This window comes from Hemitrygon akajei, chromosome 9, assembly GCF_048418815.1.
Source record: "Hemitrygon akajei chromosome 9, sHemAka1.3, whole genome shotgun sequence".
NCBI lineage: Eukaryota > Metazoa > Chordata > Chondrichthyes > Myliobatiformes > Dasyatidae > Hemitrygon > Hemitrygon akajei.
Window position 1 is genome coordinate 83700612 of NC_133132.1, and position 21405 is coordinate 83722016.

Below are 21405 nucleotides of genomic sequence, written 5' to 3' on the forward strand. Positions count from 1 at the left end.
GTGAGAGTAGGCATTATAGAGCTAAAATCTCACTATAAAGGAAGTCTTGCAAATACCGTAAGCACCAGGACAAATTTGTTGGCTGTTGCTGTACATTTTGGAATGTGAGTGATTTTCATTCCTCTGGTTGAAACCTGATGCCTGCCTTGAAGTCTCATTCTGAAAGGTGCTGCATGGTGTGAAAGCTAATGTTATTGCCTTGTGTAAATAACAGAGACAGGTATTATCTGTCCTTGTCTCATTTCCAAATGTAATAGAGAAGGTATTCAGTGTTTAGGATGATGCACAGTGCCCGGTCAAGCAGAATTCTTAGTCCTGGATGATGTCAAGCTTAAAAGTTATTGGAGTTGCACTCATCTAGGTAAATTCAGACTTGCGCTTCATGGACAGTAAAGAGCTTTGTTGGGTATCTGAAGGCAAGGCATTTGCTATGTGATACCCAGCCTCCAGCCTGACTGGGGACAAGACAAAGTTTATGGATATAGCACCACTACCTCTGCATAGGATCAAAGGTACATAGAATTTTTAGAAGGATATTCAGCCCAATTTCTTTACTAGCCTGCTCCCACCATAATTTATATTATATATTTTCAGAATATGGGTATTGGTGGTAAGGGCAACATTTATTGCTCCTTCCATAACTACGGTACCTTCAGAAAATAGTGGTTAGTGGCCTCCTTTCAGTACTGTATCATTCAGTGAAAGTACTTCACCAGCAAGCAGTGTATTTCTAAGTCAGGAAGCTGTTTGAATTCAAACTTGTTTAAACTGATAAGGAGCCTGTATTACATGTGCTGCCTGTAAGGGTAGCAGTTCTGGGATGTAATTCTGAAGGATCTAAGGTGAGAAACTTCAGAGTATCCTGCAGCTAGTAGAGCTGATAGGCTGCTTATGGAGAGAAGAAAGTACAAAGTAGAGCAGCACAACACAGAAACAGTCTCATAGTCTCTTGAAGTCCTTGACACTTATGACGTTAATTTAAACCAATTCATCTGCATGAACATAGTCAATATCCCTCCATTCCCTGCTTGATCAAGTGCCCATCCAAGTGCCTCTTAAATGTTGTGAACATATCTGATTCATACACAAAATGCTGGAGGAACTCAGCAGGCCAGGCCACATCTATGGAAAGGAGTTCTGTTGACATTTCAGGCCAAGACCCTTCAGTGGGACTCTCGGTCCGAAACATCGACTGTAATCTTTACCATAGATGCTGCCTGGCCTGCTGAGTTCCTCCAGCATTTTGTGTGTGTTGCTTTGGATTTTCAGCATCTGCAGATTTTGTCTTGTTGTGAGTGTATCTGTGTATCTGCTTCCACTACTTTCCTTAGCATAATGTTCCAAGCTCTTACTACGCTTTGTGGAATAAAAAGCTTGCTTCATTAATTTCCTCATGCTTGTCCAGCTTGTCCTCATGCAATTCCTCATGCTTGTCCAGATTAAACTCCATCTGCCCATATTTCCATCTGTTTTATATCCTTTGGCAACCTTCCTAGGTGTCATCAGCCCACTTACAATTTCACCATGCAAATATATATAAGATACAGGAAGTGATATAGAATGCCATGCTGTGATCTGTTCAGTGTTTGTAAGGCTGATCTAGCTGAGCTTCTGGTCCTTGGTGGCCTCGGATGTGTTGATGCGGGAGTGGGAGGGAGTACTTGCTGATGATAAATCCTTTTGAATATGAAGGTTGAGGGATAAATGCTCTGTTCTTGGAGATAGCCTTTGCCAAGTATTTTTGTGACATTCATGTTACTTGAAACTCATCCACCCAGATCCAAATGTTGTCTAGGACTTGCTGCCTGGAGGCATTGCCTGCTTCATTTGATCAGGAATTGCCAATGAAATTGTACATTATGCAGTCATTAGCAAATATCCCCATATCAATGTTATGATGGAAGGAAGATTATTGATGAAGCAGCTGAAATGGTTGGGCATAGGACACTACTATGAGGTACTCTTGGAGTGTTGTTCTGGAGTTGGAATGAGTCACTATAGCCACCTTCCTTTGTGCAAGATATGACTCCCAACAATTGGAGTGTTTTCTTTTCCCTCACTTGATGTCTGAAGACTCCAGTTTTACCTGGGCTCCTTGAAGCCACACTTGCTCAAATGATATAATTTGCCACTGGAATATTCAGATCTCGTCCGTGTTTCCTTAAGGCAATGCTAAACCCTGGAGATAAGCTGAATAGTTCTGGTGAAACCAAAACCGGGCAGTGATGAACAGTTTAATGGATAGTAGGTGCACGTCACCTTACTCATTCAACATACCCCCTCGCCTATGCTCATCTGAGATTTATTCTCTTGCAGTCAATCATCGTGAATACGAGAAAAACAATAGAATGAATGAAAGCCCACACCAACAGGATGGACAAACAGCCAATGTGCAAAAAAAAAACCCTCAACAAACTATGCAAATAGTGAGCTGAAGAGTCCCTGAAAGTGAGTCAATCGGTTGTGGGAACAGTTCAGTGCTGGGGTGAGTGAAGTTATCCCCACTGGTTCAAGAGCCTGATGAGTGAGGGCTAACAACTGCTACTGAACCAGGTGGTGTGGGTCCTGAGTCTCTTGTACCACCTTCTTGATGGCAGCAGTAAGAAGAGAGCATGCCTGGATGGTGGGGGTCTTTGATGGATGCTGCTTTTTCTGTGACAGTGATCTGTGTAGATGCGGGGTGGGCTTTACCCGTGATGGCCTGGATCATATCCACTACTTTTTGTAGGGTATCGGTGCTTCCATACGAGGCCATGCTGCAACCATTCAGTTGACTCTCCATCACACATCTATAGAAGTTCACCAAAGTTTCAGATGACATTTCAATTACTTGCAAACATCTAAGAAAGTGGAGGCGCTACCATGCTTTCTTTGTAATTGCTCTTGCATGCTGCACCCAGGACAGATCCTCTGCAATGATAACACCAGGGAATTTAATGTTGCTGACCCTCTCCACCTCTGATGCCCCAATGAGGACTGGCTCATGGAGATTCAGTTTCCTCCTCTTGAAGGACTAATCATCTTCCCTCCTTTCTTTACAATTGTACGAAGTTTTTAAAGACTGACCTATATGTGTCTAATTGTACTGTCCGATCAATCAAATCAAAACTTATTCAATGATTGTGCTATTACACTCAATGGTCATTCTTTTAGTTGCTTTGTTTACAATCACTGAAACTCTGTTGTTTATGCACTGCAGACCTGTCCATCTTCTTGTGTGAATGGACCTCCAACTCTGCCAAGAACACGCCCAGGTTTTTATAAACAGTGGGACTGTGTCACATTCTTCTAAGGTGGTCACTGAATTAACTAATCTGTTGCTTGGGGCTGCAACTCCAGTAAATATCATGATTGATGAGAAAAAGCTTCCCCACACATTTCTAAGACCTTCAAAAAGAAATTCATATTTTTTTCACAATTCTAGAAAAGGTTACAAGCAAATGCTTGTTGTTTGCTCAAAAAATCCATTAAATATTTTGTACCTCCATGTTTGCTCTTATGTTCCTTGTACATGATATTGTTCTGGCATCATCATAGTTTTGTGATATGATATTCGTAGGTTTTGTGATTAAGCCCACCCAATCTGACCCATAACCTAAAGCCAGACTAGTAGTGTTGGGGTGGGAAAAAAAGACCTTTGTATCTGCTTGCTTCATTTATTAGAGATTTCATGGTACATTTGACAATTCATCCAGTAATCTGCACTAAAGAATTGCCCGGCCGTTTCTTTCATTTCAATTTATAAGGGATCGATTAGCTACCAAATTTGCTTACAAGAAGATTGTAATTTCAAATGAAGTTGCCTATGAACCACTGCCTCTTAAATGTGTGAGAACCATCGAATAAATTTAGGTCTTTTGTGCTGGATTTAAAACGTGGATGTCCTACTGCTTCCTGTAATCCTGCACTTTCAATACCAAATATTATATTTCCTGATCACTTCCCAATTTCCCTCATTGCTATGTTCAGGCTGGAAAACGTCTTTTTGGAGATTTTTGGCCTGGAAGTGTTATCTCATGGACATGCTATTTGAATGACTAAGCATAATTTTCACTACATTTTTGGGGAAGCAAGAGTTGCTGAGGAAATTCTTGGCTTTATTCCTTCTAGCTTGGAGTTTCCTGCACTGTTGTCTTTTGTTTAGTAATTAAGCACAGTTTTACTTCCCACCTATTGAATCAACCATATATCCGTATTCCATTTTTATTTTTGATAGAGACTCATGTATTCCTTGATCGTGGCAATATTCACTTTGCAGTACAAGAGCAGACAAAGATAGGAAACAGAGCATAGTGATTACTTTTGTCACATTAGCCACATCACACAAGTTTTCTTCCTTCTGTTGATAATTCACAACAGGGCAGATCTTTTCTCCCTTTATACCCTTCCTTATCACCGTTAGGTGTCACTCAACATCTTGCTTCAGCAGCAAAGCACCTTTGTCCCCAGACTTTAGTACTGGAAGAAAAGATGTCATGTTTGACCAAATGGATTTTTCTTGCTGAATTAACAGTCTGGTACCCTTGCAATTTGTAACAGTATGGACCAGTTTGCTTATCACACAGCACATTCATTCTAGAGTCAATTGTTGTTCAACCATGTGAAACTGCTAACCATAAATCTGTTGCTATTCATTCATGAGAATCTGTCAGTATCCAAGTTTTCTGCCTATCCTATAGTGGAAGGTTTCATTGTAGAGACAGAACCCACTTACTTTTCCCCTTAATATTTTTACTGTATCCTAACCATAGATTTCATTTCTTTTCATTCACTCATTCACAGACCAATAGTTAAGCATTTCCAAACTTAACAATTGCAAAATAGTAATTAAGATTTGATTATTTATTTTAAGAGATCAGCATTTAAAGATTATGTTATCCTGTTCGATGAGTAAAATTTAAGATTTAGAATTGCTTCTAATAAACTATTGCAATCTTAAAATCACCAGATGAGCCAACAGTTAAAGATACAAATAAGAGATTGGCTGCAATTCTGCTTAACCGTTTCCATTCTGGTCCATTAATTTTTGCATAGTCCCTAACAATCTGCTGGGGGAATTTAATACATGGAGCAACATCTGTGGGGGAAAGGAACTGTTGATGTTTCGAGCCTAAGCCCTGCATCGGGGTACAGATGCTGCTCACGTCACTGAGCTTCTCCAGCAGGTTGTTTGTTTCTCCAGATCCCACCATCTCCGGTCTCTTGTGTCTCGATATTTTCCTTCATTATTGTCCATGACACCGTCTTCCGTGTTGTTTTCTCATTAAAAATGTGCTCCCCACGTAGTGTTAAACTTCTTCACATGTAAGTCTAATCTCTATGTGTTGGCAAATTACTTGACTGTAGGGATTTCAGCAAGCATATTTGTTTGTCATTGCAAAGTGCAAATTTGAGCTAATTTTTCCCTTTTTCTGATGCAGAAAAACAGAGGCCAGTTGGAGTGTCATTGCCCCTTCTGGTTGCGCTGAGCTAACTTACACAGAAATGGATCTTCCTACTCGGTATGGCTAAGTAGAATATGGAGTAGTGTAGGAACAAAATCAAATGTCATTTTACAATGCCAGTTCTGGAATGAAAAGTATGCTAATACTTATTTCTTTCATGCATTGACTGCCAGAGAAGGGGGGGGGGGGTGAAAGGAGCTTTTTCTTATATTTAGGCAGCACCGTGGACCTTTGTCAAAACTGTTTGGTTTTGTGAGAGGTATCATTGGCTGTACTGAGGTAGAGGAGTTTCTGCAGAAAACCCTCCACTGACTCTCAGAGGCTACTCATTGCAGTGAAAAATTTCCAGGTTGTTGAAGGCCATTCATCACAACCCAGGATATCACTGGAAGCGTGGGGGGAGTTTCTGAGGAAGGTATTCTCAGCCCGGCCATTTTCAGCTGCTGTGTCAATGGCCTTCCTTCCATCATCATGATCATGAGTTATTTGAGGATGGTTCCACATTATTCTCTCTATTCACAACTACTTCAATAATAAGGAGGTCCAGGCTCTTTGCTGGAGCTGGATAATGTCCAGGCTTTGCCTGACAAATATACCAAATGCATGCTGCCTAATGCCATCAAGTCAACCTGGCCACTAACATCTAAAAATGGCACAAATACCTATCCAATTCTATATTACATGAGCACCTTTACCTGTCCCCTTCTGTATCAGAGAAGGACTGGTGATTTCAGATATCTCAGTGAGGCATATTAATTACCACAACTTTAAGAGCAGGGCAAAGTCTGAGACAGCTTCTTATCTTCAAAGTCTCTTTACTCTATACCAATCTCTCCATAAGCTACAGTCAACAGAAATGGGCTACCTGTGGTTGACCAGAGTAGATTCCTGCAAAGGAGGATGAAAGTGGAGAGTAAACTGAAGGGAATGTCTCTGATCAGATGAGGATCAAAAGGGACTGAATAAAAAAAATGATGGTTGTGTCAGCTGAGAGATAGTATTGAAGGCTTGTTAGTCAATACTGATTTGAATGAAGAAGTATTATGTAGAAGGGGCTGTGTTTTATATCTCAAAGTTCCACTATTTATTCCTCTCTCCACTCTATTCATCTCCATCTATTTACATTTCCTTCACACGGATCAGCCGTGATTAGCACGCCTTTACCACCCTCTCTCAACCAGTACCACTATCACTTTTGGTACATATTCCTTCTTGGTCCCAATCCCATCACAGATATTCCCACTGTTCTCTTCACTTCTCATTCTCTACCATTTAAAACATGATTGATTTCTCTCTTATCCTAGTACTAACAACAGGTCATTGATCTGAATGTTGAACTTTATTTCTCAGTCTACTGTTGCTGCCTTGCCTGCCATATATCTTCAACTTTTTATGCATTTATTTGAAATAATGTTAATGATATTCCTTAAACTAGAGCTTTAGTCCTTTCTTCTTGTAGAGATCCCGATAGGGATGGCATGATGCTATTGGGGTATATTAGAGACCCAATACTTTGAAGAAAAAGGAAGTTGGATGCAGATAGGAATGTCAGTTCAATCCCTGCTTGGTCGTGAATACTGCTGAAAATCTTGAAAATTATTGTGGTTGTTATTGATGACTCTTGACGGTCCGAAAGATCAGGAAGTGAGCTATTTGCTCTGATGTAGCCAATCTCCGCTCTAGTCTTACAGCTGTGATCCTAATGTCCTCGGGTTAAAGTCATCTTCTGAGTAGCAAACTACGGAAGTGAAACATGAATGCTTTGAAAGCCCTACCTGGTCAGTAACAAGCAAATGCATGATGTTTGGTGCCATGTTATTGCACACCATTTTTGGTACTGTCAGTCAGGCATGCATAGCAATGAAAGTCAGTTGAAGACAACTAGGCTGTCTCTTATGCAATGAGTTTTTGACACAGAACTTTGCAGCAGATGCCACTTGTCAAATGTAGCTTGGAGCATATCCAGGCATTGCTTTTTTTTTGTGCAGGTGTCAAAGTCCAATGCTGCTGCCATGAGCTGTTCCATTATTGGAGTTGAACACTGCAGCAGTGTCAGCAGATGCCGCCTTGCCTGACCCTGTGATGGAGGGAAGCGGTTGGTGGAGGAGCAGAAAGTAGCTGGGCCATAGACACCTCCCTGAAACATGTCCTATGCTGTTGAATTCCTAGATTCCTCATTTATTGTAGCAGCTAATTGTGCTTTGGACATATATGCAGGAGTTACAATTAAGATATTTGATGACAAAACTTAAGCTGGTGAAGTGAGGAAGGAAGTTATGCCATTTAGAGTGCAGACCAAGAAATGGGCTGTGGAAATAATTTAACTTAGCTGCAGAAAAGTATCAGTGAAATGGTTAGCCTTGCAAAATGTGACATATGAAATTTATTTCAGATGAAAATCCGTTAGTACATCTGTGGGAGGCTAATAGGGCAAAGGAATGCAAAATCATTAATAGTGTGCTGGACTTTCGAGGAACAGAGGGATTTTGTATATACCCTGAGATCCCTGAATGTGGAAATGGTTGTAAAGGCTAAAATAGAGAATCTATGAAGAGGGATGGTATACAGTTATCTTTAAAAATCTGGTTTGGCCTCAGAATTCACTGCCTCAAGAGTGGTTGACGCAGAAGCACTCCCATATTTAAAAAGTATCTTGATAGAGCTGTTGAGGTAGTATTTGTACAGAAAGAGAAATAGGACATGGGAATAGCTCTTTTTAATCCCAACATGGACATGATGGGTCACAAATTTCTATAATTTTGTGAATCTGTGAAGGCCATGTAAACCTAATTTAGAAATGTCAGCACAATCACTGCTGATACTGTCATTCTCATTGGTAGGCTGTTAAAGAATCATTCATCAAAGTGAAGAAGGAAGAAACAGAAAAATAATATATTTTCTCATGTTGGTTTAATGAACACATTTGCTATTTCTGTTAACAATGATCACACCACAACAATTCAAGTTTAATCTTGGATGCACCGTTGCGGGTAATGTGTCCATGATTAGATCTTGCCAATTGGTGAGTTCACACATTTTTCTAAAGTTTAGTCTGTTGTGCTTCAAGGAACCAGGAGAGTGAGCTGAAAATTTATCCATTGCCGTTTTTCAGCTCTCTCGGTGGATCAGATTATGGTCTAGTACTTTAATATAATTACAAGGAGCATTCAGTAGATTTTGCTCCTTATGCACTTATCTCTGCCACTGTTTTCATCTTAAGTTCTGGGCTGTCAAAGTACTTTACTTTACCTAACTATAGTAAGGCTCTACCCTAGAGGACTATGCCATGGGTGCTTCTTTTAGGTAGTACATTGAAAATTAAATCAATTGACTTTTGGATATAATGCCAGGCAGACTCAGTGGGCTGTCTGGCCTATTTGTACTGATGTTCTTACTTTTTAGTGAGTGGTTCTTCTGGTATGCCATCTGAAATCTGAAGTAATTGTCAGGATAGGAATGGTAGGCTTCATATGGTTTAGTCGTACTTCATACCCATAATTCTGAGGATGCCAGAGTAGCTTCTGTGCTCACTGTGAAGTAACAGAGAACTTATTAGAGAAAAATAAAGAAAAATGCCACTACATATTAAAAATTAGAGATGGCTCAGCATATGTTTTATGGCAGAGGCCAAAAATGAAGTGAAGTCATGACTACATATCTCCTGTAAGATTAACTGAAGGGTCAGTACTTGAAGCAATGGTGAAAAGCACAGTGGCCTGGCCACTCAATGGATGTTACTGGCAATACGAACACCTAAAGTAATGAGCAGCAACTGTCATCTAAGTTGGTTCAGAATATGCACCTGCTTATTTTTTATTCACCATCTCTGTGAGGATAAATTAGGTAAGTTACTCCCTCTTTCGCCTTTCTCGTCTGTGAAGCTAAAGATAAAAAGAAATCAGCATGTGTCGAGACTTATTTGTCACAAAATTAAATGATGCACTCTAATCAACAAGATTTATTTTTAATGAAAGTAAGACAGTAATCACAAGGCTTAACTTCTGGTGTTAGGAAAAGAAATCCATACTGTGCAAAGAAAACCCAGATTCTGTAGGAGTAGTTTAGAGGAAAATACAAAAATTATACTTTGCATACAAAAAAAGCAGGTGGCATTTTGTAATGTATGGTGTAATCCATCAAAATCTAAGCCGTAAAGTCAATATATTTTTCATTACAAGATCCTATTGTGCATTCTAAAATGCAGCAGAATTACATTATTGTTGTTTAGCACAGGTTTCTTTGCACTGATAACAAAGCTCATTGCTCATGGATTTAATTCTATTACTAATACCTTGCAGGAAAAGAAAATAAACTGATTTTTATTTTCATTTTGCTATATATTTTGTTGAAATTGTAAATGATGGAATTAGAACAGGGAAGTACAGTCCTTTCACAGTCAATATCTGTAGAATTAGCCAAACTAGATTAGGATAAAATAAAGTATTTTGTGAAAAGTGAACGGTAGGGGTGAGGAATCTCAATTTCCTTCATGAAAATCCCTGTTCCCCAGTATTTGTTAGACTGATATTTAGTCCATGTTTGACTGTGTCTCCAAAATCTCCTGTATTTCTGCCATGAGCATCATTTTTAACAGTCCAGAATTATTAGTATCTCCAGTAGCAGAGGACTAGTAAAGCAGGGACAAAAGACCATGTTGGACATGGAAAGCACAATCATCCATCCAGCATGATACCTTACATATCACAATATATTACAATATTTACCTTCAACACAGTTTAATTCTGGTTGTAGGGATCTTGTGTTGAAGGTCAAAAATCTTTTTTGCATTTTGATAATAACTTTACCTTAAATGGATTTAAAGAACACCTTTCTGCAAATAGATTTTTTTTGTTGCAATGATGGTAACACTAGCTGTCACACAGAAGTAAGTGATTTGGTCAGCTCCACTGGAGCATTTAATACCTTGTGTATTGCCTTTTAAATCTGGTACATGCAGGGTCAGCCAAAAATACTTTGTCTTAGGTCAAACGTAAAAAAAAATGACTGATTGCCAAGGATTTAGTCAAACATTGTAGCATAAATAGCAATAGCTTTACATATTTTCAAAGAAATATAGCTTTACAGAATATTTTCCACACAGGATATAGTTATTTATTTCCACAATTTGAAATATATTTTCATAAAGCTTTTTTTCTCTTGTAAAAGACGTTCACTCTGTCATTGTTTCTTTTGTCTGCATGTTGTATAAATAAGGATGTACACTTATACGTGTATTGTGTATACATGTTAGGTATTAATTTCTCCTTGTCAGGAAAAGAAAGTTGCTTTTGTTCATACAGCAAGTCCCTGTCTCCAAGTTAATTATAAGGAATAACAGGAAAGGCTGAATGCAGCACTTTTCACAAGCTCAGTCTGACTCGAAATAAGGAAAATGAAGCAATACAATGTTAAAACATTGTATAATGCTGTAGATGCTGAAAATCCAAAATAAAAACATAAAAAAGTGCTGCAAGCTCTTAGCAGATCAGACATCACCTGTGGGATAAGAAATGGAATTAACATTTTGGGTTCAGAACAATTTACAGAAAGTAATATGGTAATTTAAGATAATTTTTTAGTAATAATTGATGGGTAAGATTGGAATAGGATAAATAACTTTCAGAATGGTATCACACTAGATGGCAGTTTGATTTAAGGTCTTAACTGAAATATGGCATAATACTTCAGACTGTATTAGAGCATCAGCATGGACATTTTGCTTAATGCTCTGGAATGGCCTTTATCCTCATGACTTCTTGACTCAGGTGGGAGTTGTGAAAGCTAAGCAAGGACTATCCCTTCATCAGTTAACTTGAACTCCTGGAACTATTACTGCATAATGCCATTGTACAGTGGCTTGATTCATTTTCAACAGGTTATGTCTTTCTTTGCCACTGGAAACAGATTAATTGAAGTCAAATATCATTTGATTAATTATTCATAGGTTAATACTGATATATAATTTCTATGCCTTGGCTTTCCTCAACTAAAACTTAACTTAGCAAAGCAGTCAAACATAGAAAAGTTTCTATCGAAGCTGTAAAGAACTCCCATTTTTCCAAAATTATTTAAATTACAGATGTTCTGTTACAAACTTCATATACTGATGGTCTCTTGAATTTGAACAGCACTTAAAGTAAAACTTCCTTTAGATATTATTTACATTATCAAAGAACTTGCTCTAGTGCTTCGGACTTGGTAACATGATAATGTTGCTGGGACCATGATAAAGATTTCTTCTTATAATACACAGCGTAGGAGACTCAAATATACTAAATCTAGATGCTGAATGATCTCATTAGTATCTTTACATTACAAAAATAATTTATTTCAGACATTTTTCCGAAGCTATTTCTGTTCTGCGTCTTTTAAAATTATTTCAGAAACATTCCCAGCACACAGATAGCAACAGAGTGTAAACAGGTCTGGCTTTAATGTAAAGAGGAGTTTTTGTACAAGTGAATTTTCAATTCCCTGATTACAGTTTGCACTTTGTAATCCCTGCTGTTGTACAAACACTACAATGTTCCTGCAACCCCATCATTGAGATAAGTTAAACGCTGAGATAATGATGGCATTATGACAATTCTCTCTTTAACGTGGAATAAATTCTGAACCAAAATACAAACATGCTAGAAATAAAAATCTATGAAGAGACAAAAATAGTTAAGAATCCAAATGTTAAAACCGTTGTAATACTATCTATTTGAAGTTGGAAGGAAGGGAAGAATTGTGATAAAATAATATAATATGTAATCTGCAGTGTATAATCTCTTTTAGTAATAGACAAATGGGATAAGGCATTAAAGAAGTACGAGGGGTACTACATTTTAATTTCACCCCAGGGCACTAAATTTAGATTTTTCAATACATTTGGATTGATTGTAATACAAAGCATCATTTAACAGGTATTGCAAAACAGATTCACTTTCCTTCTGTGTAAAAAAAACAAGGAAGAAGGAAGTCTAATGAAAAGAGAGAAAAGAAAATAGCTTGTATATTCATGTTTATATAGCAAGTTCATAATGACCTGTGAATTAGTTAAGGTGATATATTTGTAAGTAACCAGTTGATCGGAAGCCTTTAGTTCTATTGGCACAGACCTAAGAAAATATAATTGCTAAAATATTGCAAAAACAAAGTATTAACTTTTCAATTGATGTCTGCTGGATAGAGCTAACCACTAAGATTTGTCAATGCTGCAATGAGACATCCTTTCCAGTTTCTGCTTAGGTCAGCATTAGTTCAATGGAATCCTTGGCATCCAGTAGCTGTGGTATCATCAAGCCGGCTGGGCAGCCAATCACATTGAAGAACTTAGAGAGAATTAAGGGAGAGCAAACACATTAATTTGAATTTGCAGTTTTTTTAAAGATTATGTAGAGTGCCAAATAAGTTGGAGCATTTGCAAGAAGTTGTTGATGCTGAAACAATACTAAATTAAAAATGTTTAATCCCTTACCGTTTAAAATATTCATATGATGGAATTACAATAATCTTACATGAAATTGATTTCTTCATGGAAAGATAGGACCAGCTAAGCAATAACTGTAACTCAGTAATCATTTACTTGAACTTCTGGTAACAGATATAAGATTTATAGGGTATTTTGCAATGATTAATTCATAAGTAACAAATTCAAGGCAGTTCAAATGATTTTCTTTGATTCCTTTGGAGAAAACTATGTGCAGCACAGAATGTAGGAGTGTGGCGAGTCTCTGACAAGAAGTTTGGAATATCCTTGTGCTATTAGTTTCAATGTAGTTACTCTTCAAAATCTAGGACAACAGTTCAAAGGCCTGAGCAGATATTCATTGAATAAAATGTCACTCCATTCCAGTTGGTGTGGAAGATATTGCAGATTTTAGTTGAACATCTCAGAATCCTATCTGTTGTGATATAGCAAATGGATCTGCGTAGCCTACATGTCTACACTCTGGATAAATTCCATCCATAATCTAAGTATTTTTCCAATGTATTATATCAGATCTACTATATAACAGAAATCCAGCAATCAACATTAATATCTATGCAGTAATCCCTTAATTAGTACTTCATTTATTTCTTGGGTCCATGCTTTAATCTGTGCTCTGTCATATGTAAAGCTTATAACTCATGCAGAACAATTTGAAATTACAGCTGGCTTTATCTTTCATTTTATTCCTACTGAAGCATCAACTCATTTTCAGTGACATTGTTCTACTTTTAGAAATAACATTCAAACTCTTGCCAGATAATGCTAAGAAATATTTGTGTTTGCTTTTTCGCTGCTATAGATTGGTTATTGTTTCTGCTAACAGCCTCTTCTTACCCTTGTCTTGTTGGTTTTATCTTTTCTCAGATAGATGACAGGTTAGTTTTTACTTTTGCTCAAATAAAATATCTGGCATGTATTGCACAATTTTTTTTGTTTAATACGGCCTGTCAAATTATAGAATGGTACCCTGCAATAGGGTGATGTTTTATTTTATATATTGCGATTATTGGTAACTTAGCTAGAGGTTTTTATCCTGACTGACCATATGTAAGATTAATGTAAGAAGGTGTATAATCTGGAATCACTACTCAAGGCCACATCAAATATACTGTATTTCATGAACAAAGAACATAGAACAGTGCAGCAAGTACAGGCTCTTCAGCCCACGATGCTGTACCTATCTTTTAACCTACTCTAATGCTTCTCTCCTGAAGAGCCCTCCAGGCTGCTTATCATCTCACACACCTCTATCATTTCACCTTCCATCATCCTTTGCTCACAAGTGAAAAGCCCTAGCTCTTCCAACTTTTCCTCATAAGAGACGCTCTCTTATACAGGCATATGCTCTTTAATACAGGCAGCATCTTGGTAAATCTTCTTTGAAACTTCTCTAAACTGCCCTATCCTTCCCATTTAAATAGCAGTTAGAATGGAAATTGGGCATTCTAAAGCATCCTAAAGTTGCAAATCAGAAGTATTGTTTTGAAGGACAGTATTTTGGGATATCCTGTGGTTGTGAAGGTGTTTTATAAATAAACCCCTTAATTTTCCTTTTCATAGGTATGCCTGTCCAAATCACATTTTCAGGATTAAGTGGTATTTCTGCAATGACAGTAGAAATCCTACCTATTTCCAAAACCATAATTACATTGACTACAACATAAATATAACTTTGTTTAACTACCAAGTTTGTTGCTGAGCTTCTAGCTGCAGGTGTTAAGCCACAGTTTCTAAAGGTAAAATTAAAATAACATGTTTAAACCTCTGCATCAACTTTACGTCAAAGTAAAATCATTAGCACTGAATGTTAAAAACTACTAAATTCAAGATTTTGTAAACTTAACCTATTTTTAAAAATTATGTACTTATACTTTTAAAATGCTGATACAAAATAAAAGAAATGAAATTGGTTTGTTGGAAACCTAAATCAATACAACAATGTGTGAAATTGCCCAAGTAAATTAGGTTGAAATGTTTTCAGCTTTTAAAGAAATCAGTGTCAGTAGCTAACCTGATCAGGAATACCCAATATCTAACAGATGTCAAGTCATCAATTACTTGGGTAAATAGAAACCTCACAAAGCATGAAGCCCACAAATGCCTGCTACATAGCCTGCCACATTTAATTGTTGAAAATATAATTGAAAAAATCAGTGAAATAAAGAAATACTTTCGACTTTGACAGGGGTGGAAGATGCTGGCATAATCCCGCTATCCATTCTAAGGCCTTTCCAATGATCAATGGAAAGAAAATCAGGCAAGGTATAAAGGGCTGCGAATTATCTAGTTCCAGTTTAATGTGCATCCCATGTTAATGATCTGGCTACAGTAATGTCATTAGAATTCAGTGAAAACTGACACATATGAAGAAGAAGCTGATAATTATGTGAGTAGCTTTAATGATTTGAACAAAACACACATCTCTATAATAAAGACAACCATGAAGCTTGGCATATAATTCTACTTCCACTATGGATCATCAGTGTTGCAGCTCCCACTGCTGGTATGTCTTGCCTTTCAATTAGTTCTGAAAGCTCTGAAACACTACAGTTGAGACTCCTTCAATATTTGCATATTTATCTCTAAGATGTGTCATGGCAAAAGTGGGAAAGTGAATCAGTGAGCAATTTGTTACTTTACTATTTGTATCTTCCTAATTGTATAAAAAAATTAAGCTAAGCTTCTAAATGACAAGCATAAGGACCATTTAGATCTGTAGATGTTTTTACCTCCTTCCTCCTCACTGACTGATAAATGACCAAATAGTATTAAAGTAGTAATATATGCAGTGATTTCTGTACTGCAAGCTGTCTTCTAAAGTTATTCTCTCTGTCTCCATCTCCTCCTGTTCACCCCCGCCCACCACCTGTGTCAACTTCCTTTCCCATACCGTTGCTCTCAAAGGATTCACCCTTGATCCCATCTTGTTTCTCATTGGCACAATGTCTTGCATTAGCTTTATATGAAAGCAGAGCATCAATTTCCTCATTATGTTGACATCATAGCAATGTATCTCACCATCCCCTCTCTCAATTCTACTTCTGGATCTGAATTGACTGATCAGTTATCCAGGCCAGGATCCAGTACTGGATGAGAAACAAAAGTTCTCAAATAATGCAGATGCCCCAAACTACTTTCTTCAACCCGAGATATAATTTCTATTTCTGAGCTGCTTCCTACAATGTTCCCCCTTGCAACTGGTATCTTATCAGACTCCAAGAAAAACTTCTGACCACATACAGTTAATATCGCTAAGGTCACAGAAACCCAAACTCATTGAGGTCTTGTTTCTTCTGTTATCTCCAGTACATTCTTGGTTGAGCAGTGCAAAACTTCAATGTCTTTTTTATACCTTGCTCCATCTCATTCAACTATTAACCTTGGCTCTTAATTAAGTAGTGCATGGAGTTTAAGGCTGTCTTTGTGAATCCCTTAATTGCTTTAGTTCTGAAATTTCCTCAAGAAATCTCTGCCTTTCCTTCCTTTTTTGCAACACTCTTTACATCTCTACACTCTGCATTTTGAAGATTTTTTTGTATGACACAGTTTTTGTTAGTTATTCTTGTGGAGCACCATTTTAAAGGCACTTTTTTATTACTTTTTGTGGTTTTGTTTGACCTTAAAAGGCAATGCAAGTTCTCAAATTACTTTTTTCTTCAAAAGAGTCATTCTGTGTGAAGTAGCAAGTGTTCCATGATTGCTAAGATTATCAACAGCTGAAATTCAATACTGCCAAATTGGTAATGTCTGCATTAATGGTAAAAAAAATTAAGTTTTAGTAAGATATATGTTATTGGTAAGAAGTCAATTTAGTGAGAAATATTGAGGAATAATCTATTATTTTCATTCCAGATACTCCATTGGTTTGTACCTATATAACTGAATTAAGGGCAGTAACATTGGTTATATAATAATGTACGAAATATACACTATAAGTGCAGAACTCTTCTCTGATGGTAACAATGCACTCCAACAGAAGAGTCTATCATTATCCCAAGCTAACAGTTCCACTACATGCTAAATCAAGCTTCACTGGACTAAGTGGTTTTGTAATGCACACCTACCACAGGATTACATTGAATCATTCTCACATTTCCACACCTTGGATTTGATGAAACAGAAATCCATTAGAAAACTGGGTATTTTTAGTATAAAGTGTAGTAGTTGGAGAATTGGGATCAACCCCTGGAAGCAAAATGTCATGTTCCCTTTCATTCTTGGTGATTAGTATATGGTAGAACTGAAAAAGAAGGAACATAACTTAAAAAGGGATTGAACTGCTCTGCCTTCAAAATCTTTAGATCAACCACAATGCATACTTTTGCTCATTGAGGTAAAATGAATTGACTCACCGACAAAATACACACAATGAAAATAAAAATGTAATTGCTTTAGTCAGGTTTCTTGCACCTATGATGAACAGATTAATAAGGACCTTATCATTCAGAAAGACAGTGCTATGCTTAAGAAGCTAAACAATGCAGGGAACAATCATGGTTGCAGAAAAGAGAGCAGATGGAGAACTGATTTTAAATTATATTGGAGATATTTCATCAGGAGCATGCGGCACATTTTTTTTTACTTGCACTGTTCCTGAATTGCTTAAAGATCTTAATTTAGCTCTTTAGGTTGTTTAATCCAAATCAACCAATGTTGAGCTAACCTAATAAAATTTCTTGTGACTGTCACTAGATGACATAAGATAAAATGCCTGAATTTCCAAAACAAAACATTTTATTGTTTAACAACTAATCCATGGAACAATATTCAATTTGGTTGTAGTTAAATACATGAATGCCAGAAGCTCAGGATACTAGGGTAGATTTTTGCTGAAGGATCTGTTTCATTCTCTACCACCACAAAATGTTTGACAGAGAAGGAATACCTTTAGACGAGACACTAAAGCACTACTGCTAACAATGTCCAATTAATTCTGGAAGTGCTGCTTTGAAATACTGTGAAATGCTTAATTTTGGGTGTTTTAAGTTGAAGTCACCTTCAGAACATATATGTTTTAAAAATCAGTTTTGCTTATATGTGTTGTTCAAATTTTGTTTTACAATGGACTAGAAGTTTTATGAATCTGTTAGTGAAATCTCAGTTATGGATTTTAAACTTGCCTTTGTTTTCTTTTCCTCCAGGAATCGTGCACTCTTTTGAGATTTTCTCTGCTCATAGTTTCAATTTGTTTCTCTCAATTACCACAGGTTTAGCCCATATGAGTGGTATAATCCCCACCCTTGCAATCCCGACTCAGATGTGGTGGAAAACAATTTTACCTTGCTAAATAGTTTCTGGTTTGGAGTTGGAGCTCTCATGCAGCAAGGTATACGCTTCAGCCTGCACCTCTCTTTGGGCACATGTCCCACTCTTTGCTGGGGGTAACTGCTCTCAGGCACTTGGCTTGCATGGGTGCCTCTTTGCATGTATCCTATCTAAGCACACACATTTTCATTGTTAAAAGCATCTACTGATCTACATCAGAAATGAGCTGCGCAGTTTGGCGCTCATCATTATCTACACACTGCATGTGACTCCATGACATGTGTGCCTGATGTACAGGTAAGTATCCCATCACATTAACACACATTCCTCAGTACAACAGGGTACATGATAAGAGGGAACCCTTCTTCGCCTGCTGACCCCCCAGAAAACTGTGGGATAAAGTGTTGGACATGACGTTACCTTGGGTACATGACAGTCAGCCCCAACCAGGCTCTGTCTAAGCATCCTTAAAAGGCACCTCCTCTGGTTTGTGGCTAAGATAAGAACTGTGTGGTAATTGCGTGACTCTTACAGCAGATAGTTCCGTCTTACCCTGGCGTGTTGTGTGCCTGCAAATGCAACATTGCTTGACTGCAGCCCCCACCTTTAAGGAGTTAAGAGCAGTCCAAGTGGGCGAGTAGTCCCTGAGTGGGTATGATTTATGAATTTATGTATCGGACTGCATGCCTCTCAGGGCCTATTTGTCATCATGAACAAGGTATACTTCTCTTCTTTTCTTAGAGTTTTATAAAGTTAAGACTGGATTTGGAGTTGGCTGTCATGTCCAAGCTATTGTAGTTTAGGAGTCAGGCGGTAAGATGGGTTGTGATTGTAAGATGGATCAAAAAGAGCTTACTTGTCTCTTAAACTTTGTCATTAAACCAAATTACTCAAAGGCTTGAAGAAGGAGTTGTAAATTTATCTAAAGAATCCATCTTTCTCACATTCCATATTACCCAAATCTAATTAAAATGCACTTCCAATGTTTCCATCCTGGTTAATGTAAGCAATCTTACATTTGCATGATATCTGTTAAATGAACATAGCATGCAATAAAATGCATGATTGAGCATCAATTGTGCAATTTCTTCTTTTAATAATTAGCCCAAGTATGAGATGGGGAGAAATATTTCTTGATGATCATTTTAGTGGAAGTCCTAATTTGTATTCTCACTGAAAATTTATTGAAAATGTCAGCTGGAGACATGTGATCTGCCCCTACCCCATTAGTTGCTAAATACCTCTTTGGCATGTATTCACTAATAGAAAATTGGATTCACTTGCATTTTCATTGCTTTGAAGGCATTTAGCCTATACCAGTATTAGTTTAGGGATTCAAGTGATTTTCAAGTAATGACATGCTACCACTACAGTTTTGTGCTAAGTAGATCAATTGAGGCCATTTTACATTCATGTCTACATTCTGAATTTAAAACCCAGCAAGGTGTCACCATGCTTTGTAAGATGTTTTTAAACCTCAGAGAGGAAACAGAAGAAGAAAATCTGGAAATGGTACCAAGGAATATAAATCATTAGTTATCTGAATGACTGGAAAAACTGGGCGTGATCCCTTGAGAGCAGAAATAAGAACATAAGAAATAGTAGCATCTGGCCTATCAAACCTGCTCCACAATTCAATAAGATTCTGGCTAATCTGGATGTGGTCTCAGTTCCACCTATCTGCCTTTTCCCCATAAACTTTAATTCCCTTGCTACCTAACTGTGTCTTAAATATATTAAATAAGGTAGCCATGACTGCTTCCTGGGCAGAGAATTTTACAGATTTATTACCCACTAGGAAAATCAGTTTCTTCTCATCTTCATCCTAAATCTATTCCCTTGAATCTTGAGGTTATTTCCTTTAGTCTAGTCTCACTGGAAACAACATTCTTGCCCCTATCTTATCTATCCCTGTTTTATGCTTTTTTTAATAAGATCCCCTCTCATTCTTCTGAATTGTAGTGAGCATAGTCCCAGGTGACACAATCTCCCCTCATAGGTTAACTCCCATCATCTCCAGAATGAACCTGGTGAACCTTCTCTGCACCACCCCCAAAGGCAGTATGCCTTTCCCAAAGTAAAGAGACCAGAACTCCACGCAGCACTCCAGGTTCGGCCTCACCAGTACCCTGTACAGTTGCAGCATAAACTCCCTGCAAACAGTTTCTGAGAAATTTAAGATAGAAGTGAGGAATGATCAAAGGGCTTGATTGGAACCAAAATGAAGAAACCACTTCTAAAGGCAAAATGCCCAGTTCCCAATGGAGACAAATTTAATCTAATTGGCAACTGAGCCAAAAGCTGCATGAGGGAGACTTAATATGGCACGTTTTAAGTTCTGGAATGTACATGCTGAAATGATGATGGAATGAGATTCAAAGTTTATTTTCAAAAGTAAATGTAATAAGATGTAAGGCATTGTGCAAAAGGAAGGTGATTAGCACTGTTTGGATAGCTTCTTCAAAGCCATCTGGGCCATGTAGCATTGAAAGGCATTCCTCTCCACAGAATCCTTCTGAGATTCTATAAAATGCCGAGATTTAAAGATTACCCTACTTACAGACTTTTTCCTTCCATTAGATATGGGGTTTTAATCCAATTAACTAAGTGTATTTGCAGATCCCCAATATATACTTGCAAAGATATGGTTCTTCATCATTGGCAAACTCATATAGCCCCAGTTAAACATATTATTACAAAACTGATTGAGAGAAAAATGATCACAAGTATGAATTTATTTAAGGATTAAGGTTTGCTTATCCTCATTATTTAGTATAATGCTGACCTATGACTGTTATAAAATCACGAACAGTCAACTCCATCCAGTATTGAATAAATGGAATATACTTTAAGCTACTTAACTATTGGAAACACTATACTCAGGGGTTCAATAAAATATTAATAAAATTCAGGTGCATCTGTAATAAGGAGAATTGAAAATTTGAACAAGTCCACCATTCAATGTCATTTTAGACAGTTTCTAAATACAGTGCACTGATACCTCTGTCTATATCACCATTCAATTATCCCAAATAAAACAGTCATGAAGATTAACAAGTAATATTTTTCGACAGATACTCTATTGGTGAGACACAATGAACACACCAAATTTCAATTGATTGGCTTGATGAAAATGATTAGAATAAAAATACATTTTGAAACGTATTTCCCAAGCCACTGAGTACTGAAGAATCTGTGACTCAGGCAATCATTTATGAT

At 37.4% G+C, this 21405-nt stretch overlaps 1 protein-coding gene across 4 annotated transcripts in view; it reads left to right on the top strand.

Annotated features, from left to right (window-relative positions):
- Positions 1-21405, top strand: part of LOC140733312 (glutamate receptor ionotropic, kainate 2) — a 518933-nt gene that overhangs the window by 396393 nt on the left and 101135 nt on the right. For all 4 annotated transcript variants that reach the window (XM_073056472.1, XM_073056470.1, XM_073056471.1 and 1 more), the window contains exon 13: positions 18129-18247. In XM_073056472.1, coding sequence (XP_072912573.1) covers positions 18129-18247 — 119 coding nt within the window. The remainder of the gene's footprint in view (positions 1-18128; positions 18248-21405) is intronic.